Source organism: Homarus americanus, unplaced genomic scaffold, assembly GCF_018991925.1.
Source record: "Homarus americanus isolate GMGI-L3 unplaced genomic scaffold, GMGI_Hamer_2.0 scaffold48016, whole genome shotgun sequence".
Classification (NCBI taxonomy): Eukaryota; Metazoa; Arthropoda; class Malacostraca; order Decapoda; family Nephropidae; genus Homarus; species Homarus americanus.
Window position 1 is genome coordinate 77,701 of NW_024755055.1, and position 23,346 is coordinate 101,046.

At 39.8% G+C, this 23,346-nt stretch overlaps 1 protein-coding gene across 1 annotated transcript in view; it reads right to left on the reverse strand.

Annotated features, from left to right (window-relative positions):
- LOC121856188 (SRSF protein kinase 3-like) overlaps positions 1-23,346 on the reverse strand; it is a 137,345-nt gene that overhangs the window by 24,197 nt on the left and 89,802 nt on the right. The window contains exons 3-7 of the mRNA XM_042351532.1: positions 21,760-21,868; positions 18,950-19,037; positions 17,769-17,963; positions 13,577-13,739; positions 13,218-13,415 (exon numbers count right to left, since the gene is read on the reverse strand). Coding sequence (XP_042207466.1) covers positions 13,218-13,415; positions 13,577-13,739; positions 17,769-17,963; positions 18,950-19,037; positions 21,760-21,868 — 753 coding nt within the window. The remainder of the gene's footprint in view (positions 1-13,217; positions 13,416-13,576; positions 13,740-17,768; positions 17,964-18,949; positions 19,038-21,759; positions 21,869-23,346) is intronic.

Genomic DNA, 23,346 nt, shown 5'->3' on the forward strand with positions numbered 1-23,346 from the left:
AGATGCCTTGCTAGAGCTATAAAATGACTTCTATTGAATCAAACTACCATTTATAACCTCAGAACAGCCAAAGGTGACTTGTTTAGCTGAAGTCATCTAGTTAAAGAGAGGAGGCACTAAAATTACCTCCAAGTGTTAATGTAATAAGCACCCTACAAGAGGTGGTAATTGTACAACGTACAATAAGGTGCAAAAACCTTCCTAATCATACACACCAACACCACGTGGGTCAAAGGCAGAATGAGCCTCGGGGTCATGCATCTTAAACACGCCCTGAATTTTACAAAGCCCTTGATGTTATGCACCCAGGGAAGACAGCCCCTCATGTTATCAACCCTGGGAACACAGTCCTGCATGTTATCAACCTAGGAACACAGCCCTGCATGTTATGAACCCAGGGAAGACAGCCCCTCATGTTATCAACCCTGGGAACACAGCCCTGCATGTTATCATCCCAGGGAAGACAGCCCTGCATGTTATCAACCCAGGGGAAAACATGCCAGTTAGTCTAACAGCTTTGGAAACTCCGCACTTTGAACTATGATTCTGAAATAAGGCTGTTAAAGAAACTAATCTGTAAACCTAATTATCACCAACTGTTTCATTGGTCAAAGAGAATGATGAGCACCATCCATATTCCTCCAGGCCAAGAAATAAATGTTTTTCAACTTTATGTTTAGTCTCTCATTCCTAGATGAGATTATAAAACTCTTTTAAGGTTTCCCAAACTGAAAATTGGACCAATTGACTAAAAGCCAGGTTCCTTCTTAATAGCAAGGATTGGTCATCCTTCTAGAAGCTAAAGCTCAAGAAGGTATTATTCATTAAAGTTTCTTCCCATTCCTTCATAAAAAAATTTCATTAGAATCTAGGAACATAATACCCTTGGGGTTTTCATTCACAAAATTGCGTATGGTATAATCGCCTAAGGCTTTTCATACGCAAGGCTCACATTTGGCAAAGTCAGCATGATCTGGCAACTATGTAAAGTGCACTCCAAGGTTATCACACCAGTCTCCCTTTTGAGTTTAAAGGACCCAGGATATCACCTTGACCCACATTTCCCACACATTTTCTTGCAGCTTGTGCTGATTTCTCATGCATCACAGTGATTTAATTTATTCATAACAGTGTTGTGAGAGTTTTGAACCATGTCTCATATTGCTAGTGAGGGTGGAGGGTCAGGAAAACATATAAAGTGAAAGGAGATTGCACCATGTGGTGCTTTCTGATGCTTCTCCCAGTGTCTCTGGCCCTTCTAGCACAAGTGATAGTTGGTCTGGCCCTTCAACAAGCAGTTCTACTGCCATGACTCAATATTTACAATTATCTTTTGTACCCAGAGGGGTAAAATAAATAATCTGTACTCGGCCTGAGCATACTCACCAGAACGCAAAATTTACACTGCTATTACCTTGCAAAATATTAAATTTTTCACAACTTTTTTTCTATAACAACTGTTTGCTAAATATGTATACTTTATAATGGAATAAGTCTCATATTGCAATCACATAAAATAACAAAGGTATGAAGTGATGTATTGTACTGGATAAAAATTCTCATTAAGAGTAAACAAAATGTTTTGTTCTACACGCACTTACATATAGAAATGATTATTTTGTTGTATTTCCTCATATACAACTGTCTGCAAATAATTTATTTACAGTGGTCCCTCGATTAACAAACGGTTCGATTAACAAAATTTTTATTAACGAATTAGCTCCCTTAAGGATTTTCAGTTCGATTAACGAACAAAACTTTGATTAATGAAATCCTTACGACAAACACATTTTGTTGTGCGCATCAGCTGATCGGCTAGTCCGCCAATACAGTAATTGGTTCTATGTTTACATTCGTTTCCAGTGAAGTAAATATCAAGAAAGCTGTTCTCTTGAATACTTCTGTATTTTTATATTAAAATTATTGGTCATTCTGAAATTTAGTTAACATATTGATAATATAGACAGTACAGTTTTTGTGTGCCCATCAGCTGATTGAATCACCCAACAACCCTTCTCAGTTTAACTTTGTTTACACTGGAGTGAACATTGATTGTGTTGGTCTCTTGAATATTTTTGCATATACGTATACGTATATTGTACATTAAAATTTTGTTAACATATTGATAATATACAGTGCAGAAATTATTATGAAACATAAAGAAGGCATTAGAACCAATGCACTCTGAAAAGAATATGGCATGTCATCATCGACTGCCTCTACTGTAGTGGATTTCTCCCCTACAAACGCTGTTTGTCGCTGAGTAGCCGACCCTGCGAATTCCCCAGTGTATGCCTCGTGGTCTAGGTCAACCAGCGCCGCCTTACATAGCGGAGGTCAACTATTAAGCCAAGCCTACCTCCGCTATATAAGACCTGACCTCGTGGTGACCTATCTCTCCCTTCTTCTAGCTACAGCCGCAGCAAGCAACACCACCTCCTCCGCCGCTGCCTGGCGGCCCTTGCTCCCGCCGGCGAGCATGGCGACCCACAAGCTGGTCCTCCTCTGAGCACCCTCACCAACCAGCTCTCTCTACATCACGCTTGTAACCACGCTGCCACTTCCCAGCACCAAGCTGTATTGTACATCCAATACAATATGTATACAGTGAGCACATTGTGAGTTTCCTTTCTCCATCCCATCCTGAGTGTGAACCCAAACATCCCATACCCCACAAATGGTGACCCCCGGAGATTCGCACTCACACAGGATGGAGGAGAAATAGATCACGCTCCCAGTCTTCAAGCAACATGGAAGACTGGCTTATCCACCCAGAAGCAGCTCTCATCGGCTCTACAGCTACTGTCTCTAAACCGCAGGTTAGACACCCTAGAGCAGCACTGCTTCTCTAAGCAGACACCAGCTCCTCTTCCTGCCCCAAGCACCACGTCCTACCGACCCCAGCACACCCGTCCTGCCTCAGACGCCGCCCCCGGCCCAGCAGTACCCCCTGCCGCTCCTCCTGATGCAGCCCCTGCTCCCGACGCGGCCCATGCACCTGAGTGCGGACCAACACACCCCTCTTTTCTCCCTCAGGTACTCCCTGCTACTGTCCTGCACCCTGCTGCTTTCGTGGACCCAGCTGCTGTCACGAGCCCTCATCCGCTTCTGCTGACGCAGCCCCTGCTCCTGACCCAGGCCCACACACCCCAGCAGGCGCATCTGACGACTCTGTACCTGCCGTGAGGGAAGCACAACATTCATCGCCTCCACACACCCTTTTTCTCCCTCTCTACTCCCACAGATATTGTGTATCTAGACAGTTGTCTCCTCTAGCGGCCGGCTCATCCACGCCATCGCTGTTATGGCTCACATGTGGCATGCACCGCCCGTTCTGCCTCACATGTGCCATGCAACCCTTCAGACAACAAGTCTCCTACACCGCCTGGAGGGAAGGGGGAGTATTGTAGTGGATTTCTCCCCTACAAACGCTGTTTGTCGCTGAGTAGCCGACCCTGCGAATTCCCCAGTGTATGCCTCATGGTCTAGGTCAACCAGCGCCACCTTACATAGCGGAGGTCAACTATTAAGCTACAGCCGCAGCAAGCAACACCACCTCCTCCGCCGCTGCCTGGCGGCCCTCGCTCCCGCCGGCGAGCATGGCGACCCACAAGCTGTCCTCCTCTGAGCACCCTCACCAACCAGCTCTCTCTACATCACACTTGTAACCACGCTGCCACTTCCCAGCACCAAGCTGCATTGTACATCCAATACAATATGTATACAGTGAGCACATTGTGAGTTTCCTTTCTCCATCCCATCCTGAGTGTGAACCCAAACATCCCATACCCCACACTACAATCAGCTGTTTGATATGTAAACAAAGCTGCTGGTAATACGACATAAACACCTCAAAGTAAGTTAAAATACAGTATTCTATTGTTTTTAATTTATTATTGCACAGTACAGTACTGTACAGTACAGTATGTACTGTATTTCATTTATATTTAATTTTCAGTTAACGAAAGATTCTGTGAAACGAATTGTGTTCGTTAATCGAGGGATCACTGTACAATGATAATGCAAGAAACCCCACCTTTTTATCTCAAATAGCAAGCTTGCTATGACTCATTAAAATAAGTACAATTACCTCTCATATGGTGCAGTCTAGCATTGTGATGTGAGTAATAGGCCAGACCACAGAGCATCTCGCTAGGGGGCTGCTTCAAAAATGAAAATCTAGCAGTGAGGAAGCCAATACCTGTACTGTACTGTACAGTACAAGCATCCTCCATGTTACGAAAGTTCTGGTTAGAGAATTTCGCCCTTCTGGACTTTTGAAATTATGACCATAATTTCAGGTTAGGGAAAAAACTCGCCCTTAGGGGATTTTTTTTAAATAAAAAAAAATCACGATTTTTAACCCAAATGTTTACCAAAATTTTAAAATCTTTGTGGTGTCCACAAGGCAGTTCACCACCGCAGTTGCCAGTAACAATGGCTCTGCTCAGTTAGAATTCTCTCCCTCGGTTAAGTTCAGTTATGCATCAGTGTTCAGGACTTTATTTGCCGTTACGGAATTTGGGTTAATTTATTAACAATTTCAAAAGAAAAAATTTGCGAAATATAAATTTAAATTTCACCAAAATTATAAAATTTATTTTGTGTGGATTCTGTTGCTCACCTCATCAGCTGATAGCAGCCACAACAACAATGGTGCTGCTCAGTTTGAATTCTTTCCTCATTTTGTGTTCAGTTATCCATCTGTGTTACTGTGTACCCCTATTCAAAATGAGTGGAAAAGGACTATCAAGTTCAGGTGAAAGCAGTGGAGATAAAAGATTCCATAAAGGAATTGCATTGGACATTAAACTTGATGTTTTAAGGAGATAACTCCCAGTAACTCTGATCCCACCACCTCACCTCACCTCACCTCACCTCACCACCTCCTGCTGCAGCACTCAACATCGTTTCTGTTTCATCATGAATGACTCATCGTATGTGGTTAAAACCATCTACTTTCATACATACATGTTCTTGTGTCACGATTTTGGACCTCAAAAAATTTCCTTAGGAGCACATCTCAACTTTTATAGTGGAAGTATACAGTGTGGGAAAAATGGTTTGCATTATACAGAATTTTGTTTCACGGAAACTTTCATGAATGGAACCCTCCCGTAACCCGGGGGATGCCTGTACTGTATTAGCTTAACGTTCTGGAACGTCGCCCGAGGTCTAAGGGTTCAATGATGCAATTCAAGCTGGAAATGGATTCCTGCTGTCAAGTTAACAAATCCTTGAAAGATCCACAAAACACATAGCTAAAATGTTATTATACTCAGCAAATAACAAAATGCAACACTGAACATTTCCCTCTTAGGTGTGGCAGTTCCATAGCACCAAGAAACATCACATATTCACACTACTTATCCCCAACTTTTGGGCCAGAAACCAATTCTGTATCTGGTATAAAGGAAATATCATAAAAAGATAAGAGTGCCTTACATGCATCGAGAAATTGGTCCCCTCGACACAGTTAGGTTGCTAGTCAAACTAACAAACTGGGTCCTTACCAAAAATAAACAACTTTTGGCTAGAATTTGCCTTAAAAAGATTATAATGCAGGGCTGTTCCTCTTAAGAGCTATAAGTATAGAGTAGAAACTCTTGGCTCTTAGTATAAGAATGTGGCCGACAGGAACAAATCTGTACAAGACAGGTGGACTAAATTGGCCTGGCCCTTGGGATTCAGTATGAGCAATGTTGTGGTAACTTTTGCTTCCACATGCAGTACCCCTGTATCTCATTTTATGAAACACTGCTGTTGTAACAGTAAGGAGATTATTACTCAATGGATTAGTTTCAGCCATCACTGTTAAGGGTTTGCCTGGTTTTAACCCCACTAATCTGATCTGACAGTGATTGGCTACACATGAGTCATTGATGAGGATATCTGAGTGAGACAGCATCAAGAGAATGTCAAATAATCAAATTATAAAGGGTTTGTGATACTGTATAGAACACACTTGAGTTATGAAGGCTGTGATATATGACACACTTGGGTTATGAAGGCTGTGATATATGACACACTTGAGTTATGAAGGCTGTGATATTTGACACACTTGAGTTATGAAGGCTGTGATATATGACACACTTGAGTTATGAAGGCTGTGATATATGACACACTTGAGTTATGAAGGCTGTGATATATGACACACTTGGGTTATGAAGGCTGTGATATATGACACACTTGGGTTATGAAGGCTGTGATATATGACACACTTGAGTTATGAAGGCTGTGATATATGACACACTTGAGTTATGAAGGCTGTGATATATGACACACTTGAGTTATGAAGGCTGTGATATATGACACACTTGGGTTATAAAGGCTGTGATAGATGACACACTTGGGTTATGAAGGCTGTGATATATGACACACTTGGGTTATGAAGGCTGTGATAGATGACACACTTGGGTTATGAAATTGAGAAGAGAGACTGAAAGTGAGGCAAAAAGTATGGAATTTAGGAATAACAAGAGATATATAACAAGAGGGAAGCACTATAGAAATGTCCAATTGCAGGTGAAACTCCCTTTTCACTTTTGGCAATACTATCTGGTACAGTTCCTACTTCAGGGTCATGTAGGTGAGGACAATTAGGATTTTTATAATTATTACTCAGATTTTTTTAAAGTTATGTATTTCCACATTTATTTAGACATACTGTATATTAAGGGCACTGTATAGTACCTATAAACCAACCACATATATGAACAACATGTAGATGCCAGAGATTTTAAAGTGTTGAGGAAATTTCAGCAGCAGTTTTATATATGAGGGAAGTCCAATCTAAAATGGCCAGACCGCCACAATAGTACTGTAAGTGGCATATGCCCAGAAATAAAGCCAGCCAGTACCAAAACAGCAAAAAACACTCATATCATTCAAAAGTTCTAACACTAACATCATACTGAAGAGTAACAAAGAAAATTATTTACAAAAAAGAAGAAAATAAATAAATAAACAACAAAATAAAGAATAAAGCCGCTAAAAATAAATATGACTCGGTTCACAGACGTAGCATATAGCTCTACCGACACAAGCACCATGCAGGATACTATATACTAGGGATCACCACAGACATGTGATTCAATAGTGGTGGCGTGTGATGAGTATCGGCTTCACACGTAATTCAGGTTTCGAGAGTCACGCGTTTACTACTCGAGATTCCGATGTGACAGCTCATACATATTGTCGTTATCGGGGGTAATTATAAAGCACAAAATGTCAAAGGCACAAAATTTTGTTTACTATCATGAGATTTGAAGTGCAGCAGATGTGAATTTTCCCGCGTCGAGCGTGGTGGTTCAGTGTGTCAAGACCCCCCCTGATGGTGATCCCTGTATACAACAACTATGTAATCAGTTTCTCACTGCACTCTTGACAACATTACACCAAGCTCTTCTCCCATTTTTACTCTAATTTTTGTTTCTTTTATTCTGTTCTATAACCAACACATTCCTTACTGATACAAAGCGGGGTGGCCCATGCAAAATATACAGCATATGTATTTCAGTCTCTCCACATTTTTACCTTAAATAGTCTCCGCCCATCCACATAACAATCTAGTCTCCATCTCTCAATACCACAGTCTAAAGCCTCCATCTCTCCACATCACAGTCTTGCCTAAACATTCCAGTCTTCTCCTATGAATATTTTTCATGATTCCACATTTCAATATATTCTTAGCATTCCAGTTTTTCCATACATCAGTCCACTCAAAATCATTCCTGCCCTTCCACATCACAGTAAACTTTCCAATACTTCTTTGTGTCAATTTCCTCTGTGCAATAAAGTCCTTCCACGATTTAGTCAACTTCACACACTTCACAGTCATTCCACATCTCAAACTACACTAGGGATTAATTAAAGGCCATCCACACTTCAGTCCTTCAAACATTCCCCCACTTCAGTCCTACAAACATTCCCCCACTTCAGTCCTACAAACATTCACACTTCAGTCCTACCAACATTCACACTTCAGTTTTACCAATATTCCCCCACTTCAGTCCTACAAACATTCACACTTCAGTCTTACCAACATTCCCACACCTCAGTCTTACCAACATTCACACTTCAGTCCTACCAACATTCACACTTCAGTTCTACCAACATTTACACTTCAGTCATACCAACATTCACACACTTCAGTCCTACCAACATCCACACACTTCAGTTTTACCAACATTCACACTTCAGCCTTATCAACATTCCCACACTTCAGTTTTACCAACATTCACACTTCAGTCCTACCAACATTCCCACACTTCAGTCCTACCAACATTCCCACACTTCAGTCCTACCAACATTCCCACACTTCAGTCCTACCAACATTCCCACACTTCAGTCCTACCAACATTCCCACACTTCAGTCCTACCAACATTCACACTTCAGTTTTACCAACATCCACACACCTCCATCACCTTTAACTTAACCCCTCGAATTCAATAAGGTCTTGCACTCAGCGGTCGAGTCCTCGTACTCAAGGATATACTGTACTCAGCTCAATAAGTTATACTGTATTACTGAAATAAACAACAACTCCAGCCAACACACACACAGCTATAACGGACGGTTCAGGAGCTCGTACTGGACTGTGGCTAAGGTAATACACACCAGGAGCACTTGAGCATGCCAAAGTAAATGGACAAACACTCCTGGAACCCTCACTGTGCTTAAACCCAGCTTCCAACCCTGCCTACTTTCCCTTTCGGTCATTATATTAATAAACACAATTGGTCCTTTTATCCACTTTCATTCTTAACACAATACCTTATGTATCTGTGTTCTTTACTGTCACCAATTTTCTCATCCCAAATTTAAAATAAAAAAACCTATTGTCACAACTGGTACAGGATTCTAGCCAATATAAAAGATAGTCTACAGCCTCCAACAATAATGTAAATAATAAATAAATAAATAAAAACACAAAAATAAGCAAAATTTTCATCTTCAGTAAATATACTCCCGATTTAACTAATGTCTCTAGTAAACCTATGCTAAACCTAAAGTGCAATCCCAAGATTTTCCTCAATTATGTACTTAATCGGGTCTTTTCTCTTAAGATTCTGACATTTTATTTACTCTCTTGTTCCACGTAGGGTCATCCAAGAAAAAGCTCTAACGGGATGAGGTTGTACTTTATTTGCCTGAGCAGTACTTAAGATTTGGGATGTGAGATTAGGGTCATACGAATTTAGTCATGTTGCAGTCTATTTCTCGCTTCATTTATTGTTAAGGCACTCACTGTTCCCTGTCTTACCTGGCTAACTTTTGTCTAATTGTTCCCTATCTCACTGTTCCCTGTCTCACTGTTCCCTGTCTCTGTACCCTGTCTCATTGTGCCCTGTCTCATTGTTCCCTGTCTTCCCTGGCTAACTTTTGTCTAATTGTTCCCTATCTCACTGTTCCCTGTCTCACTGTTTCCCTGTCCCCTGTCTCACTGTTCCCTGTCCCCTCTCTCACTGTTTCCCCTGTCTCTGTACCCTGTCTCACTGTTCCCTGGCTTGAGCGGACCCACTCACACACTCCTCTGATCAAGCTAACCCTTTCAACTTACAGTACATTCTTCTCCTTTTACAACCACAGCCACACAACCTACGGATGAGTTTCTCTTCACTATTCCTAACCCCAAAACTTCCTAGTGTTCCTCCTCTGTTTTAACAATGACTCACTATATAAATCTCATAAATTGTTCTCCTGCCGTGTAAACTCCTGGTTATCTCGACACAAAATAAAGTAAAGTTTGTATGAATATAATGAAAACTAAACTATTGTATCACATGAAAATTAGCCATCCCTGTTTTATTATATCCGAGTATTAAATATCTTGAGGTTACATTTGATTAGGTAATACTGGTACAGTACTAAGTAGGTTAGGTTGGATTTGGTGAGGTTAGGTTATGTTGTTAAGCAAGTTTAAATTATGTTGTTATGCTAGGTTAGGTTATGCTGTTAGGCTAGGTTAGGTTATGTTGTTAGGCTAAGCTAGGTTATGTTAGGTTAGGTTAGGTTATGTTAGGTTATGCTGTTAGGCTAAGCTAGGTTAGGTTAGGTAGTGGCATATATGATGGGATCACCACACTGACAAGTCACTCATACCTAATACTGTACAGTAAACCTTCAAATTGTCCATTACATCGAGGGTCCATTAGATGATACCCCAAATCTAATGGATTATACAGAGAGAGAGAGAAGTCCGTTATATGGAGGTTTCATTATACAGTACAGTATACGACCTCAGTTCTGTATTACTGTACTAAAACTCACACCAGAGGGTCTACTCTAGTGTGAGTAGTAGCCAGGTATAATTAACTTTGATCACTATGAACACGTGTACAATATATACAGTGGTCCCTCGGTTAACGAACGGTTCGATTAACAAAATTTTTATTAACGAATTAGCTCCCTTAAGGTGTCATGGGTTGCGTTAGGCTTACCCACGCAACCAACTCCAAAGTTTGTTTTACTGTGATAAGACACCCGGCGAGGCACAACTGGGACATGTATTTTCCATTAGTGTATGTTAGCCAGCCTTTAGGGGGGGTGGGCAGTGAAACAGTGTTGTACTGTTCATCGCTTCACACCCAAAAACCTCATTTTAGGTAGTATCCAGATGACCATGGCATAGTTAAGACGTCATCTCCATCCTCTCCCTCCTGAAAGGGGGCGGGACACCACACCCACTACCACTGATTCACGGAAAACCATGACAATTGGCGCCCGAACAGGAACACAGACCGCGGATAATTGCACTCTAGTCAGCAGTGTGTGCAAACGTGTATATTGTACTACGAAATGATTACTAGTACATATGAGGGGAACCCTAAGAAACTTTAAATCTGAAGTTAAAGGTGGAAAATAAAGAAACAGAAGAGGACTTGTGATGTTTGCCAGAACCAGCGACGGAGGGCGAGTTCTACCTGCACCCCTGTGGCCTCTCACAGTGATCCCCGAATCACCCAACAATGCTTCTCAGTTTAATTTTGTTTACAGTGGAGTGAACATCGATTTTGTTGGTCTCTTGAATATTTTTGCATTTTTACATTAAAATTACTGGTCATTCTGAAATTTAGTTAACCTATTGATAATATACAGTGCAGAAATTATTATGAAACATGAAGAAGGCATTAGAACCAATGCACTCTGTAAAGAATATGGCATGTCATCATTGACTGCCTCTACAATCAGCAGTTTGATATGTAAACAAAGCTGCCGGTAATACGACATACACACCTCAAAGTAAGTTAAAATACAGTATTCTATTGTTTTTTATTTATTATTGTACAGTACAGTACTGTATTTAGTTTATATTTAGTGTTTTGTTAATTCTATTACTGGTATACAGTACTTAGTATGTACTTTTTCTGTGAGTTGGAACCAATTACCCAATGTCCCATTGAAATAATAGATTTGGTTAACGAAATTTTTGGTTAACTAACGACTCTGTGGAACGAATTGTGTTCGTTAACCAAGGGACCACTGTACTTATTTGTTTGGTGTAATGTTCTTGTTTATTTGGTTGTAAAAAGAAAGAAACTGTAGGTCATTTGCATTTTTCTTAATATCAATTGTTTTTTTTATAAATTTTTGGTGTAATAATGCTATACTGTTTTAATAGATAATAAATTTGAGATTATTGAATGAGAATATTTTGGAACCTAGAGCCAAGCCAAGGGAGTGAAGCCACACATACGTGCTGTTAACCATTTGGTTGAGGGTGAAAAATATTTTGAGATGCACTAAAGTTATATCCTTACTTACACTCTTCCTTTTAGAAGGGAAGCATTTTTTCTGTAGCTTATCACTGTACTGTAATATTCTTCCATTCTAGGAGCAAACACTCCCACACAGTACTGTTTTATATATTCTGAATCATAGTACAGTTCAGTAATCTCATTTTCCAGCACCAACAGAAGCCTATTTCTCCACAGTATCAATGATTTGAATAAAAATATTGTAAATTAATTATATAAAAAATTAGCCACTATCAAAAAAATCTGAATCTTTAAGTTTATTGAGGACCAGTTTCTGACTTCTGATGAGTGTTTGTAAACAATACTGCACGAAGTGTGTCAGCTGATGACAGACTGAGGAGTGAATGCTGTACAGTGTACTGTACCAATCATGTTAATATCAATGTAATGTTAATTGTATTTAACATGTCTGTATGTGTTAATTACAATTACAGTACAGTGATATAAACATAATTAACAGATTGTACTCCCTCAGCCTGCCATCAGCTACCACAGTCATGTTTGAGGTTTAATAAAGTTTGTCTATCATTTTAAGACCCAAATTTTTTTTTATGTTTTTGAAAATTGCAAATTTAGGGCAGCAGCAATTTTTTTGAGACCCATAAATGGAACTACTTTTTTCCTGTAATAAATTACACGATGTTCAATTTGAGCAAATTCGATGCACACGAGGTTTTCAAGAACTTGATCCTACGGTCAATTGAGGGCCAACCGTAATCCAAACTGTTTTAATGAAACATCTCATAACTACTCATCATCTCAAAGTAACCTCTATATGACATCACCATTGCTTAACCATTCTCTAGGTAAAGCCAAATTGTCTATATTGCTTTAAAAAATAACCCCAAGTCATACTAGTACAGTTCCTCCCCACCAGTGGAGACTCAACACCTTCATGCTAAAAAGCTTTTTATCAATATTTAATAAGAAAACTTTGCAAAAGCTTTGGATCAGGGGGCTATGGCTTACATGCTGTAAATTATGAAACAAACAGAACAAACTGCAGTGACTAAGTGATGAAATACACAGACATGTTTAGGGATCCACTAAGACCAAGTTTGTAGTTTTTCTTTGTTCTGGGAATAATATGAACTGGTCCACATTGCGGGTGAAGCAGTCAATTTTGCCGGCAGCTATTTCAACCCCATGAACATCTCATGAGTCTACCGAGTTACAATCTGCCGCATCTCACGCCTCCACATGGCTAAAATGGGCCAGTCTCATCTTATACCTCCACACAACTCAAAAGAGTCAGCCATTTCTCACATTTCCAAACAACTCAAAAGGGTCAGCCAGTTCTCACACTTCCAACTAACTCAAAAGGGTCAGACATTTCTCATACTCCCAAACAACTCAAAGAGGTCAGCTATTTCTCACGCTTCTACACAACTCAAAAGGGTCCAGCCTTTTTCTTTCGCTTCCACACAACTCAAAAGGGCCCCCTATAACTGACGCACCTGATGTGTTAGCTGTCGCTATGTCACACGCCTCAAGGGCCTGCCGTGCCTCCTTCTCCTCCATCTCCTCCAATTCCTTCATTTGGGTTTCAAGAAGTGCTTGCTTTGCCTTCTGCTTTTTCTTCAACTTTTTCTTCTTATTTTTTGACATCTTGGCATTGGGATCTGGCTGGGAGTAATGCTTTGGTGCTGTGCTCACTGTTAAATAAAAAAAATTGTCAACGAATTAATCAAAAGTTGAAATGAAAGTAGCTATCTGAATATACAAAAAATAAAACACTAGAGGAAAATAAAATCACTTTTATCTCTACAAAAATTAAAAGAATAGTGTTCTGTTACTGCTCACACACAAGACATACCTAGAGAACCTGGCAGTTTGAGCCCCATCTTCTGCCACTGTGTTGCCTCATAAGCAAGTTTCCTGATGTATGTCTCATCTACACACATGAGGATGTTCTCAGGTTTAATGTCTGTATGGATTATCTGACATTTTGTATGTAGGTAGTCCAATGCTTCCAGTACCTAGAAAAATAAACATTCAGGTTAATTGGCTTCTTGGCGGTGGAATGGAGGATGAGCAGGGGATGAATGAACAGTGCTCGGGAAGTGGTGCAGGATGTGTATAGTAATAAGTCCTCTTACAATCCTGAGACTTAGAACTCCTGGAGCAGGTCAACAACCTGCTGTAGTACAGTACAGTAGAGTACAGTACAGTACCTCATTTGCATTTGATACAGTTTCAGACAAGAGTGTAAGAGAACTTTTGTTTATGACAGTACAGTATATAATTATTTTGAGGGTTACAACCATAAATGATTTTTTTGTGATATATTTCAACCCCAAGCAGCATCCTGCCTGAACACAGCACTGTACTGGGTATATATAGAAATACTAAATACAGTACTGAACCAGCACACTGAGTTGTATCATAAGTATACTTCATTATTGAGAATCAACAGTGTTCTCGCCTCAAGGATTCCTGATCCAACAACTGTGATTAAAATTGTAACTCTGCAGATAAATAATATTTACTATTAACCTCAACATTTACTATATTATTTCTCCTCCTCTAAATGAGTTCTTTCTAAACACATTTTCAGTTGACTTATTTACTTGTAACCACAAGTATTCCATATGTATGAAGTGTGGTTCACAGCAAAGACTAAAAAAAGTAAAGACAAACTGCTGTAATGTCATAAACTTTAGCTCCGCCCCATTCAATGACGTCACGCACGTGACGCACATCATTTGGTGACTAGGGGGCAGTTGCAGATGGTAACAGCCTTGCCTTGGTTGACATCTGACTGTTTCATTTTTTTTACAATACTCATAAGGCTAAGGCTTTTGTGATCAGTATAACAAAATGAATGCCTTATGTTCTCAGTCCTCGAAAAAAAAAGTGATATTGGAAAAAGGAAACATCGGGGATTTTTTGCTGATGACATGGACAAAGCAATTAAATTTCTAAGCTTATTAGTAGTAATGCAAAGATTTTCCTTTTGCCAGACATGGTTATCTGGACAGTTGGATATTGCCTTACAATGTTTACTAGAGAAAATAGAGCAAGTTTCGCGACCGTCGCCGGTGAATTAAGTGATGTAACTCTGGTTTTTCTTATATTCTGGGCAATATTATTGTTTTCTTTTGTCAGACGTGGCAAGAACAATGTCTCACGGTCTTCTGGATGACCTGATACGGACTGACATTGTAGAATTAAAAATTACAAGAAATCCCCTATCGTCTTTAAACAAGCTAAGTGTTGACACCTGAAACCCACGTACCGATGTACTGTACTTAACTTACATTTTTTCAAGATTATTAAATATGTTCAGAGTTCTTTTTGGCCACATATAGCAAGATGAATATCTCGCCTTCCTGTAGATACCTGGATATCGACAGAAATTCCAGAATTAAGGAGACAAAAGAAATATGAACTGTCTTCAAATAAGTTCTCGGCTAGTCTAATGTGGTGTTATTTTATCAGAGCGCTTGTAGGCATTTATCCATTTATCACAAGTTTTCTTATCTCTGGGAAATCTGTAATACTTGATGTGCTCTCTGCTTGGGATTTGAGCTTTGCTGGTGCACCCATATATTGCACAAATAACCATAATTATTGATACACTGGTCCCAGGAGCAGAAGCAGGCACACACGGAGGTCACCAGATGATGCGAGTTTACAACATTGGCTTCACAGAGCTGTGCATTGTGGGTAAAACAAGTGTTTGATGAACTATCCTTACTACTATATTATCCTTGGTTCAAAGTGCATGCATCGAGTCATTTTGTATTCCCTGTGGCTGAGGTGAAAGTGATTGTGGGTCTTAAAATGAATTGGGATGGGCAGTCTAACTCCAGCCATTATATACTGTATGTGGTGTTCACTGTAACAAGTCTCCTCTTGCTCTCTCTCTCACTCTCCCCACTTGTTTGTGTACTCCATTCATTTAGTATCGTGGCACCTTCAAATATTCTACAATTATTCCTAAAATTCAAGAATATCTTAATTTAGGAACTAAGTTGCATATACTGTACAGAGCTTAGACAAATTGAGAGGGGGGAGCAAGACTCAGCACTCGGCCGTGTGTTTAACATCAACAAATCAACCGTACACTCATTTTAAAGGATGTAAACAGGATTAAGAGCTGAGTGGTTCAGTTAATTTCACTGTCACTGAAGACAACCTGCAGCATGAGAGGCAAATTGAGAGCATGTGGACACTGTGGTACGAAGTACAGTACACTACATATTGTGATTTGATTTGATTTTCTGTCTTATGTCCCTTCATGAAAATACTGGGTCTAGGATAGAGGATTTAGAATGCGATCCATCATTTATTATGGTGGATTAGGTTTTCTCAAAACTAATTCACTATAAATATGATTTTCCAGCAATTATCACTTAGTTTAAATTAAGAAAAGGACTGTGTACTTGTATATACAGTACACTGGACACCAAAATAAATATACATAACTACTCAATGAGAGCTAAAGTTTGTGGTGACCGGGTAAAACTAGTTCTATATACTGTAATCTATCATTATAATCCTGATGAAAATAATTAACAATTAACCCAGCTAACTTTTAGTACTCGTACAGGTATAGGCTATGTAACATACTTTATTGCAATTGATTGATTGGTTACAAAAATCTATCATAAACATACAGAGGGACTTTACACTAGCAGAGGTGTGAATAAGCCAAAGCACAACAGTGACCACCCTTATGGTAATAACAGTTTGAAGATAGTACTGTACAGTATTGTCTGCATTTACGCGGTCAATTGAACCAGTGGAGTACCGTTTAAAACGAGAAATGCATAAATGAAATAACAGAACATATGGGATTAATTGAAAGAGAGACTGGGCCGACCCCCAAACTCCACTTTTTCTGACACAATTCCTGTACGTACCTTGTAGCAAAAATAACATCTTAATTTTATGATGGTATGCACACACAATTAATAATTAAGAGAAATATCAATAATATTAGGTTTTTTAACACTTACGTTAGTAGAAAAGCTGGGTCGGCACACGTGGATGGCGGCTGGTTCCGAGGCAGAGGGCAGATTAGTTGCCCTCCGGTGAATCACTTTCACTTTTACTACTCGCAAAGGTTTGCAGGGCCTCCCAGACAAACCTCTCAAAGTCCATATCCTCACTGTCAATATCACTACCACTGACATGGGGTGGTTGTGGTGGGTTGCGGGCGAGGAAGTCCTCAATACTACGTTGACGACTAGCATTGATGCTGTCGAGATAGATCTGGATATACGGCTCCATAACTTTCGTCAGATGGTTATTAGACGCATCATACCGATGCTTGTCTGGGTCGTTGTCAAGGATGCGCTTAAGTTTCCCCCCCAACTCGATGATTTCCTTCACATTATCATGGCTTGGTCCAGGTAATTCAATGTTTTTCTCTGGTGGTGGGGGTCCCGCGGAAGCCATTGTGAGTTGTGAGAGGAATAGCAGGCACAAGAGAGAACTGTATACGCAGATTGAGAACAATGAGACAGGCCCTGCTAGGTCAGAGACTTCTACCCTCTGGTGGCAGGGCACGTTGTGTTACATTAGACCAATCACAGCTAGCGGAGGAGGGAAGTAAGGATGCGTGGCCCAATCACAGTCCGATACGTCATATGACGTCAGCGATAACGTAAGAGCGGCCTAATGCGCACCACTCACTACGCCGCTTCCCGCGTATGGTCAAGAATGGACCGCGTGGGTAAAAAATGGTGCGGCAGTCTGGACCTTTCCAGCCGCTCGCCGCATAAATGACCAAATTTACCGCGTAATTAAAGCATTTTCATTCTGGCAAGGCACCGCGAAAATGACCAAACGCGCTAACAAAATCCGCGTAAATGCAGACTATACTGTACTGTATATTATACTGTACTGTACTGTATTCTATTTGAGGATAAACAACTGTAATGGCAAAGTTAAACAATACCAATGACACTTAGAGCCATTGATAAGTGGTACAGTACTACATGTGAAGAGGAACCCTATTAACACCTGAGGAATCATACAAAAAGGTACTGTATATTTACCTGACGGATAATATTCTTTACGTTGGCGAGGGGGATTCCCTGGTAGTTGGAGCGGATGATAAACTTAAGAAGGTTGTGGCCCAGCACCTCAAACACCATACACACATGCGTTCCATTCACACCACTGATCTTGAAGTCATCTAATAGCTGAACTGTTTTATCTCTCTTTGGGTCGTTCTCGTCGGATTCTCGAACCTGCAAGAAAAACAAACGACTCGGTACTAAAATAATGGCCAAGTCATGGTTGTTTATACTGTATATATACTGGAAAAAAATGCAAGGTATTTATGCAGCACTACAACTACACTTATCTGCTAACTGTTTTGGAAGTCACATCCAGATTACAAAAAGATTCCTTATTCAGGTTCTGAAGAGGACATCTTGCTTTGCTATACTGCACTGTTCTGTACTGTATAATACTCAAAATTTCTATCCATAAAAATGTGGGTTTGATTCCCTAAGTTGACATTTGCAATACATTATTAAAAAAGTTCCCTACTTATTCTCTTTTGTACAGCCTGTAGTTTTATAATACTGTACCAGTAGAGTAGAGTACACTAAATATAACCTAATACAGAGTTGGTTGGTTAAGGTGAGTTTGGCTAGTTCACCTGTGGTCAGAAATATTGTGGTTACAGTACAGTATAGTACAGTACTGTACACAAACAATCTATACTCAGCTCTGGAAACACAATCGAGAATCAGACACGAGTCAGTAGCTAACCTTTACTATACTGTACTGTATTATTTCAACAAGACAGACATGGGGGGAATGTGGAAAAATATAAAAACTGAGTTAACTCACTACAGCCATAAAACTCATTACAATGTGCCATCAAAAAATATCATGGACATCTATGGATCAATGTACAGTATTGTAAGGTACAGTACACTGTCTCACTTAGTCAGCTCTAAATGATTGGTTTAAATAGAATAAGATATTATCCAAACCCAATATAAGACAGGACCAGATTAAAGTACTGTACAAGAGATGGTATGATGAATGGTTAGCCAGAGTTGACGTCTTGCACTGTACTGCTGATCACTGTTTCTGCTATCATTGACCTGTTTTTCTGAGTATTGTGCAGTACAGTACAAGAGGGGTATTTAGTTGTACGTACTTGGTGGATCTAACTATGAAATTAATAAGAATTATGATGTTGAGGAGATACTGTACTTACACATTTGAGTAACTTTATTTCATCTAGGGCTGTCTCTGTGTAGTGGGAGGCACTCTTCACTACCTTGAGTGCTACAAACCGCTTGGCTCTGGAAATTAAGAGATAAATCCTTGTAATGTTTATCAGTAAGATGGTAACTTTTATAACTGTCAAGAAAAACAAATAATCACAAGAAAATAGAAGTGTTCAAAGCCAGAAGCATTTTGGTAAGTTATTTGAAACAATTAATTTTCTTCACAGTGAGTAAAGACCTTCAAATTCAAAATAAAAAAAAATAAAAAAGTCTTTTATAACTACAGTAGCATCTTGTTGCTATGACCATGAAAATTTTAATTCACTAACTTTTATACACTTCTTAAAACTTTCTCCTTTTTAATGAAAACTGGCTGGAAATATGAATAAACACTCTCTTCATTCATTGTCATTCACTCACTGTTACTAATGTAGTGAATGCATTCTACTCAGGTCTACCCTTCAACAACAATGACTCAAATATTTATCTGGTTTAACTGATGTTAAACATCCATCTCTGAAAATCACCAATATCCTGATCTCTGGTCATTCACACACACACACTGCTGCTTCCTAGAAATATAGTTGCCTGCACTTATACCTGATACAGGGGTAGGTGCATTTTGTGAGATGTGGCAACTATGTCGAATGCTTATCTAGTGTTATATTGTGGGGTTCCTTAATGCTGTTTTGGGAGTTTTAATACGATGTAAACAAACATGCCAGCCACTCATGTGACAAACCTTCTGGTTGCATAATACTGTACACACATGTGCAAATTTTGGCAGGAAGTTCTGTCACACATTACCATGTGATATTTATTCCAGAGAGACCAACCTTCCAGGCTCAGCAATTATGTTTGTTTTTATGCAATAATAAAAGAAGAATTTTTGTGAGTTAGCAACAAAGTAAAATAGGTGTCAGTGAGGCACCTATTTTACTTTATCGTTAAATTTTGTAGCTCCCTGTGATAACAAAGCACTTTCATAGAGAATGGCATGATTTAAAGCCATATCAGCATGGATAGTTTAGGAAAGCTTGGGTAATATTTCCATTGAATCTAGACTAATATCGTTCTTCAGTGGGTGGATAGTCAGTCAGTCAGCAGACGATGCCATCGTCGATGGTCAAAATATTGTCCAAATTCATTACTTTCACAGATAAAATTAATTACCTACCATGCTACAGTATTCTCTGGCTCTCCCTGTGAACACAGAAACTGTTTCGCATTGAAAGAAAATCTATATTTATAATGAAGAATTGTGTAAAAACAAATACACTACCACGGCAGAAGGAATGTCGCAAGAAATCTCATTAATATTCACGAACTTGGTACACATGCGTAGTGAGCTCTTCCTGAAGGATTTTCGCACGGTAGGTCTGTCAAGTGACACAAGAGTGAATTCAAGAATATAAAAAAGGGGCATCCAAAAAGTTGGGGGTGGGGTAACATGGCGAGCACAGCAAGCCTACCCAGCTGGGGGGTTTTGAGTGGAGGGGGGGGCGGGGGCTGTAAGCTCCCCCGGAAATTTTTTTAAATCTGACCAATATCATGGGCATCCTGAGGCCATGTGCATTTGATATTAGGAGAGATTCTGAGGTAAATAGTAAATACTTTAGAGTACAGTACAAGTACTGCATTAATGAAAAAGTATTGTACTTTTCTGATGAAAACGGGGAGGGGGGTCAGGACCCCCTTGGATCTGCCCCTGCGACACCACTATACCATGTACAGTACAAGTGCAGGTGACGGTACCTCCTGCACCACTTCCTTCAATATTAATAGTCTTCCTTTCTCCCTCCTATTACTGTATCTACTTTTCACTTATCCTCTCTTTTTACCAATTTCTCACCTCCCACCAAGAGAGCTCCAGCACTCAATAGGCTCAGCTAGGTCAATATTATTGTCTTTATTCACTTTATATCTATATTTTTTTCTGACTAAATAAACTGGGATTATAATTTCCATTTCTTTCATCGCACTTAGGCAGACCTTGGCCTGCTCTGTACCTAACTCTTCTTTACCTTATTTCCATTTTTATCATTCATTTCCTATTCACCCCATACATTACTCTCAAGCATATGACTGCATACAGTATCTTTTGTTTCTAGTTTTCTAGTTGTTTCTGAAGCTCCGCCGTACTGTATCAAGATGAAATAAATTTACCTTACCTTCTACAGTTGCAGAAATGTGTTCCCACACCCTGTGGTAACCTGTCTCTCCAAACAGCCAACCTATATGACCCATAGCAAACTTACTACTGAGACGTTGCAGTTTGGAGACCAAGGTTACCACAGGGAGTGTAGGAACACATTTCCACAACTGTACTGTCATCTACTAAAGTTTATTCAGTTTGTTCACCTCTCCCCCTGAACCACTAACCCCTAGATTCACACTCATGACTCCAAAGCATTTACGGACAGTATAATGTATCGACCTATTGCTTCAGGTCCACAAATCTGAATCTTGTTGTTTGTATTTTTGGCAACAGTGAAAGAGTAATAGTATCATCTGAAGATTAGACACCCCCTGCATATTTTCACCTGAAGATTAATCACCCTAATGCTACCTAAAGGGTTTGTTTATATTTAATGTAGTTAATCTCCAGGTGAAATATACTGGAGTATCTAATATTAAGGTGAAATAAACTTGGGTGTTTAATCCTGATGAAATAAAATGGGGAGTTTTATCCTAATGAAATAAACTGTGAGTCTTATCCTGATGAAATAAACTGCGAGTCTAATCCAAGTGAATTGAGTTACATGTTAAATAATGACCAATGACAAGGACTACTCACTGAAGGTCCCAGCAGAGCCAGACGGTGGAGAAGTGACCCCAGCCCAGTTTGCGGATCACATGGTATCTGTTGTAGAAGAGGTCGCCTATCTTCACAGGATGATAGCCACCTGAAACAAGAAGAAAGTCAAGTTTAATACACCACAGGACCAACACTAAATATACAAGGAATAAAATAAGGTTATATGTACAGTACTGTTGTATGGCTGAACGAAGAGATAGACACAAGTGTTGCACAGTACAGGTGTACCCGGAAAACCGACATCTCGCCGACCGTCAATTTACCTAACCGACAATTACATATCTGGGAAATACCACGCAAGTTTTATTAATACCCCAGAGATCCAACGATTGGCAGAGCTGTTTGAATTTGGCGGGTGGTGGTGTGGTGCAAATTCTTGCCACCAGAGGGATCTATGCACTGCCCTGACTCAGAGCCATAGATAGAGTTCAGCTAACCAGGCGCCATGTTCTTACTGAGCTGAAGAAGTTTGCGCTCGTACTGTAGAGGATGATGATGATGTTTATTCAGCAAAATTGTCATACATGTTTACAATTGGATAATCATGTTTATAAACTACGTGGAAGAGAGCCCGAGAAGACTTCTCACCCGCTGAGTAACAACATGGCGCCCAGTTGGCTGAACTCTCTCTATATACAACTCTGCCCTGACTCATTCCTGCCATCTTTGTTTTTGTTTACACCTACTATGCTTCTCTGATCATTTTTTCCGTTATATCTGACTTAGTGTGTTTCTCAAACATGCCTAAACGCCCCAATCATAGTTTTGTTGACTTTAGGCAATTTTCGGTGAGCTGGAACCAATTACCCAAAAACCCATTGAAACAATGGTTTCGGGTTAACGAATTTTTCGGTTAACGAGCAACCTGCTTAATTTCTTATTTGACAGTGTACAGTACAGTAGGGTAGGGATATATCGCGACTTTATACAAAAAAATTATATCGCGGCTACCAAAATTATCAACATTTTCCTATACATATAACGATATTTTTTTTATTTCGCAAGGGAAATCAAGCAGGAAATATTTCAAATGTACCGCCAAGGCAAACAAATGCGATATTTGCTCACCAAAGGCGGCACCGTGGCTGCTCACTCACGCATTCACGCTCGCCCGCTCAGTCTTTCTGAGTGAATGACGAGAAAGCAGCCAACTGCTGCACATTACAATTTCAAAGGTGAGTGTAAATGGGTTGCTAGAGATGTGTGAGGTGAAGTGAGGATAATGGAAAACTTAATGGAAAAGATTTAATACTGTAACTAATATTTTTGGATTGTTCGTTTATGACTGTTAAGTGCGGGTGGCAGTGTGTCGTCTGTTGTTCTCGGGATGGCGAGTGTGGTGCAGATTCCAATTTCTAAAGCGAGTGTAAATGGGTTGCTAGTGATGTGAAAAGTGAAGTGAAGAAAATGGAAAGCTTTAATGGAAAATATTTAATACTATAACTAATATTTTTGGTGTTCGTTCATGTAGGTGTGGGATTGTCAAGTGAGGGTGGCAGTGTGGCGTCTACTGCCGAGTCTGGTGTTCCTTGATGTTGATATTGAAATAGCCTGTTGTTCCCGAGT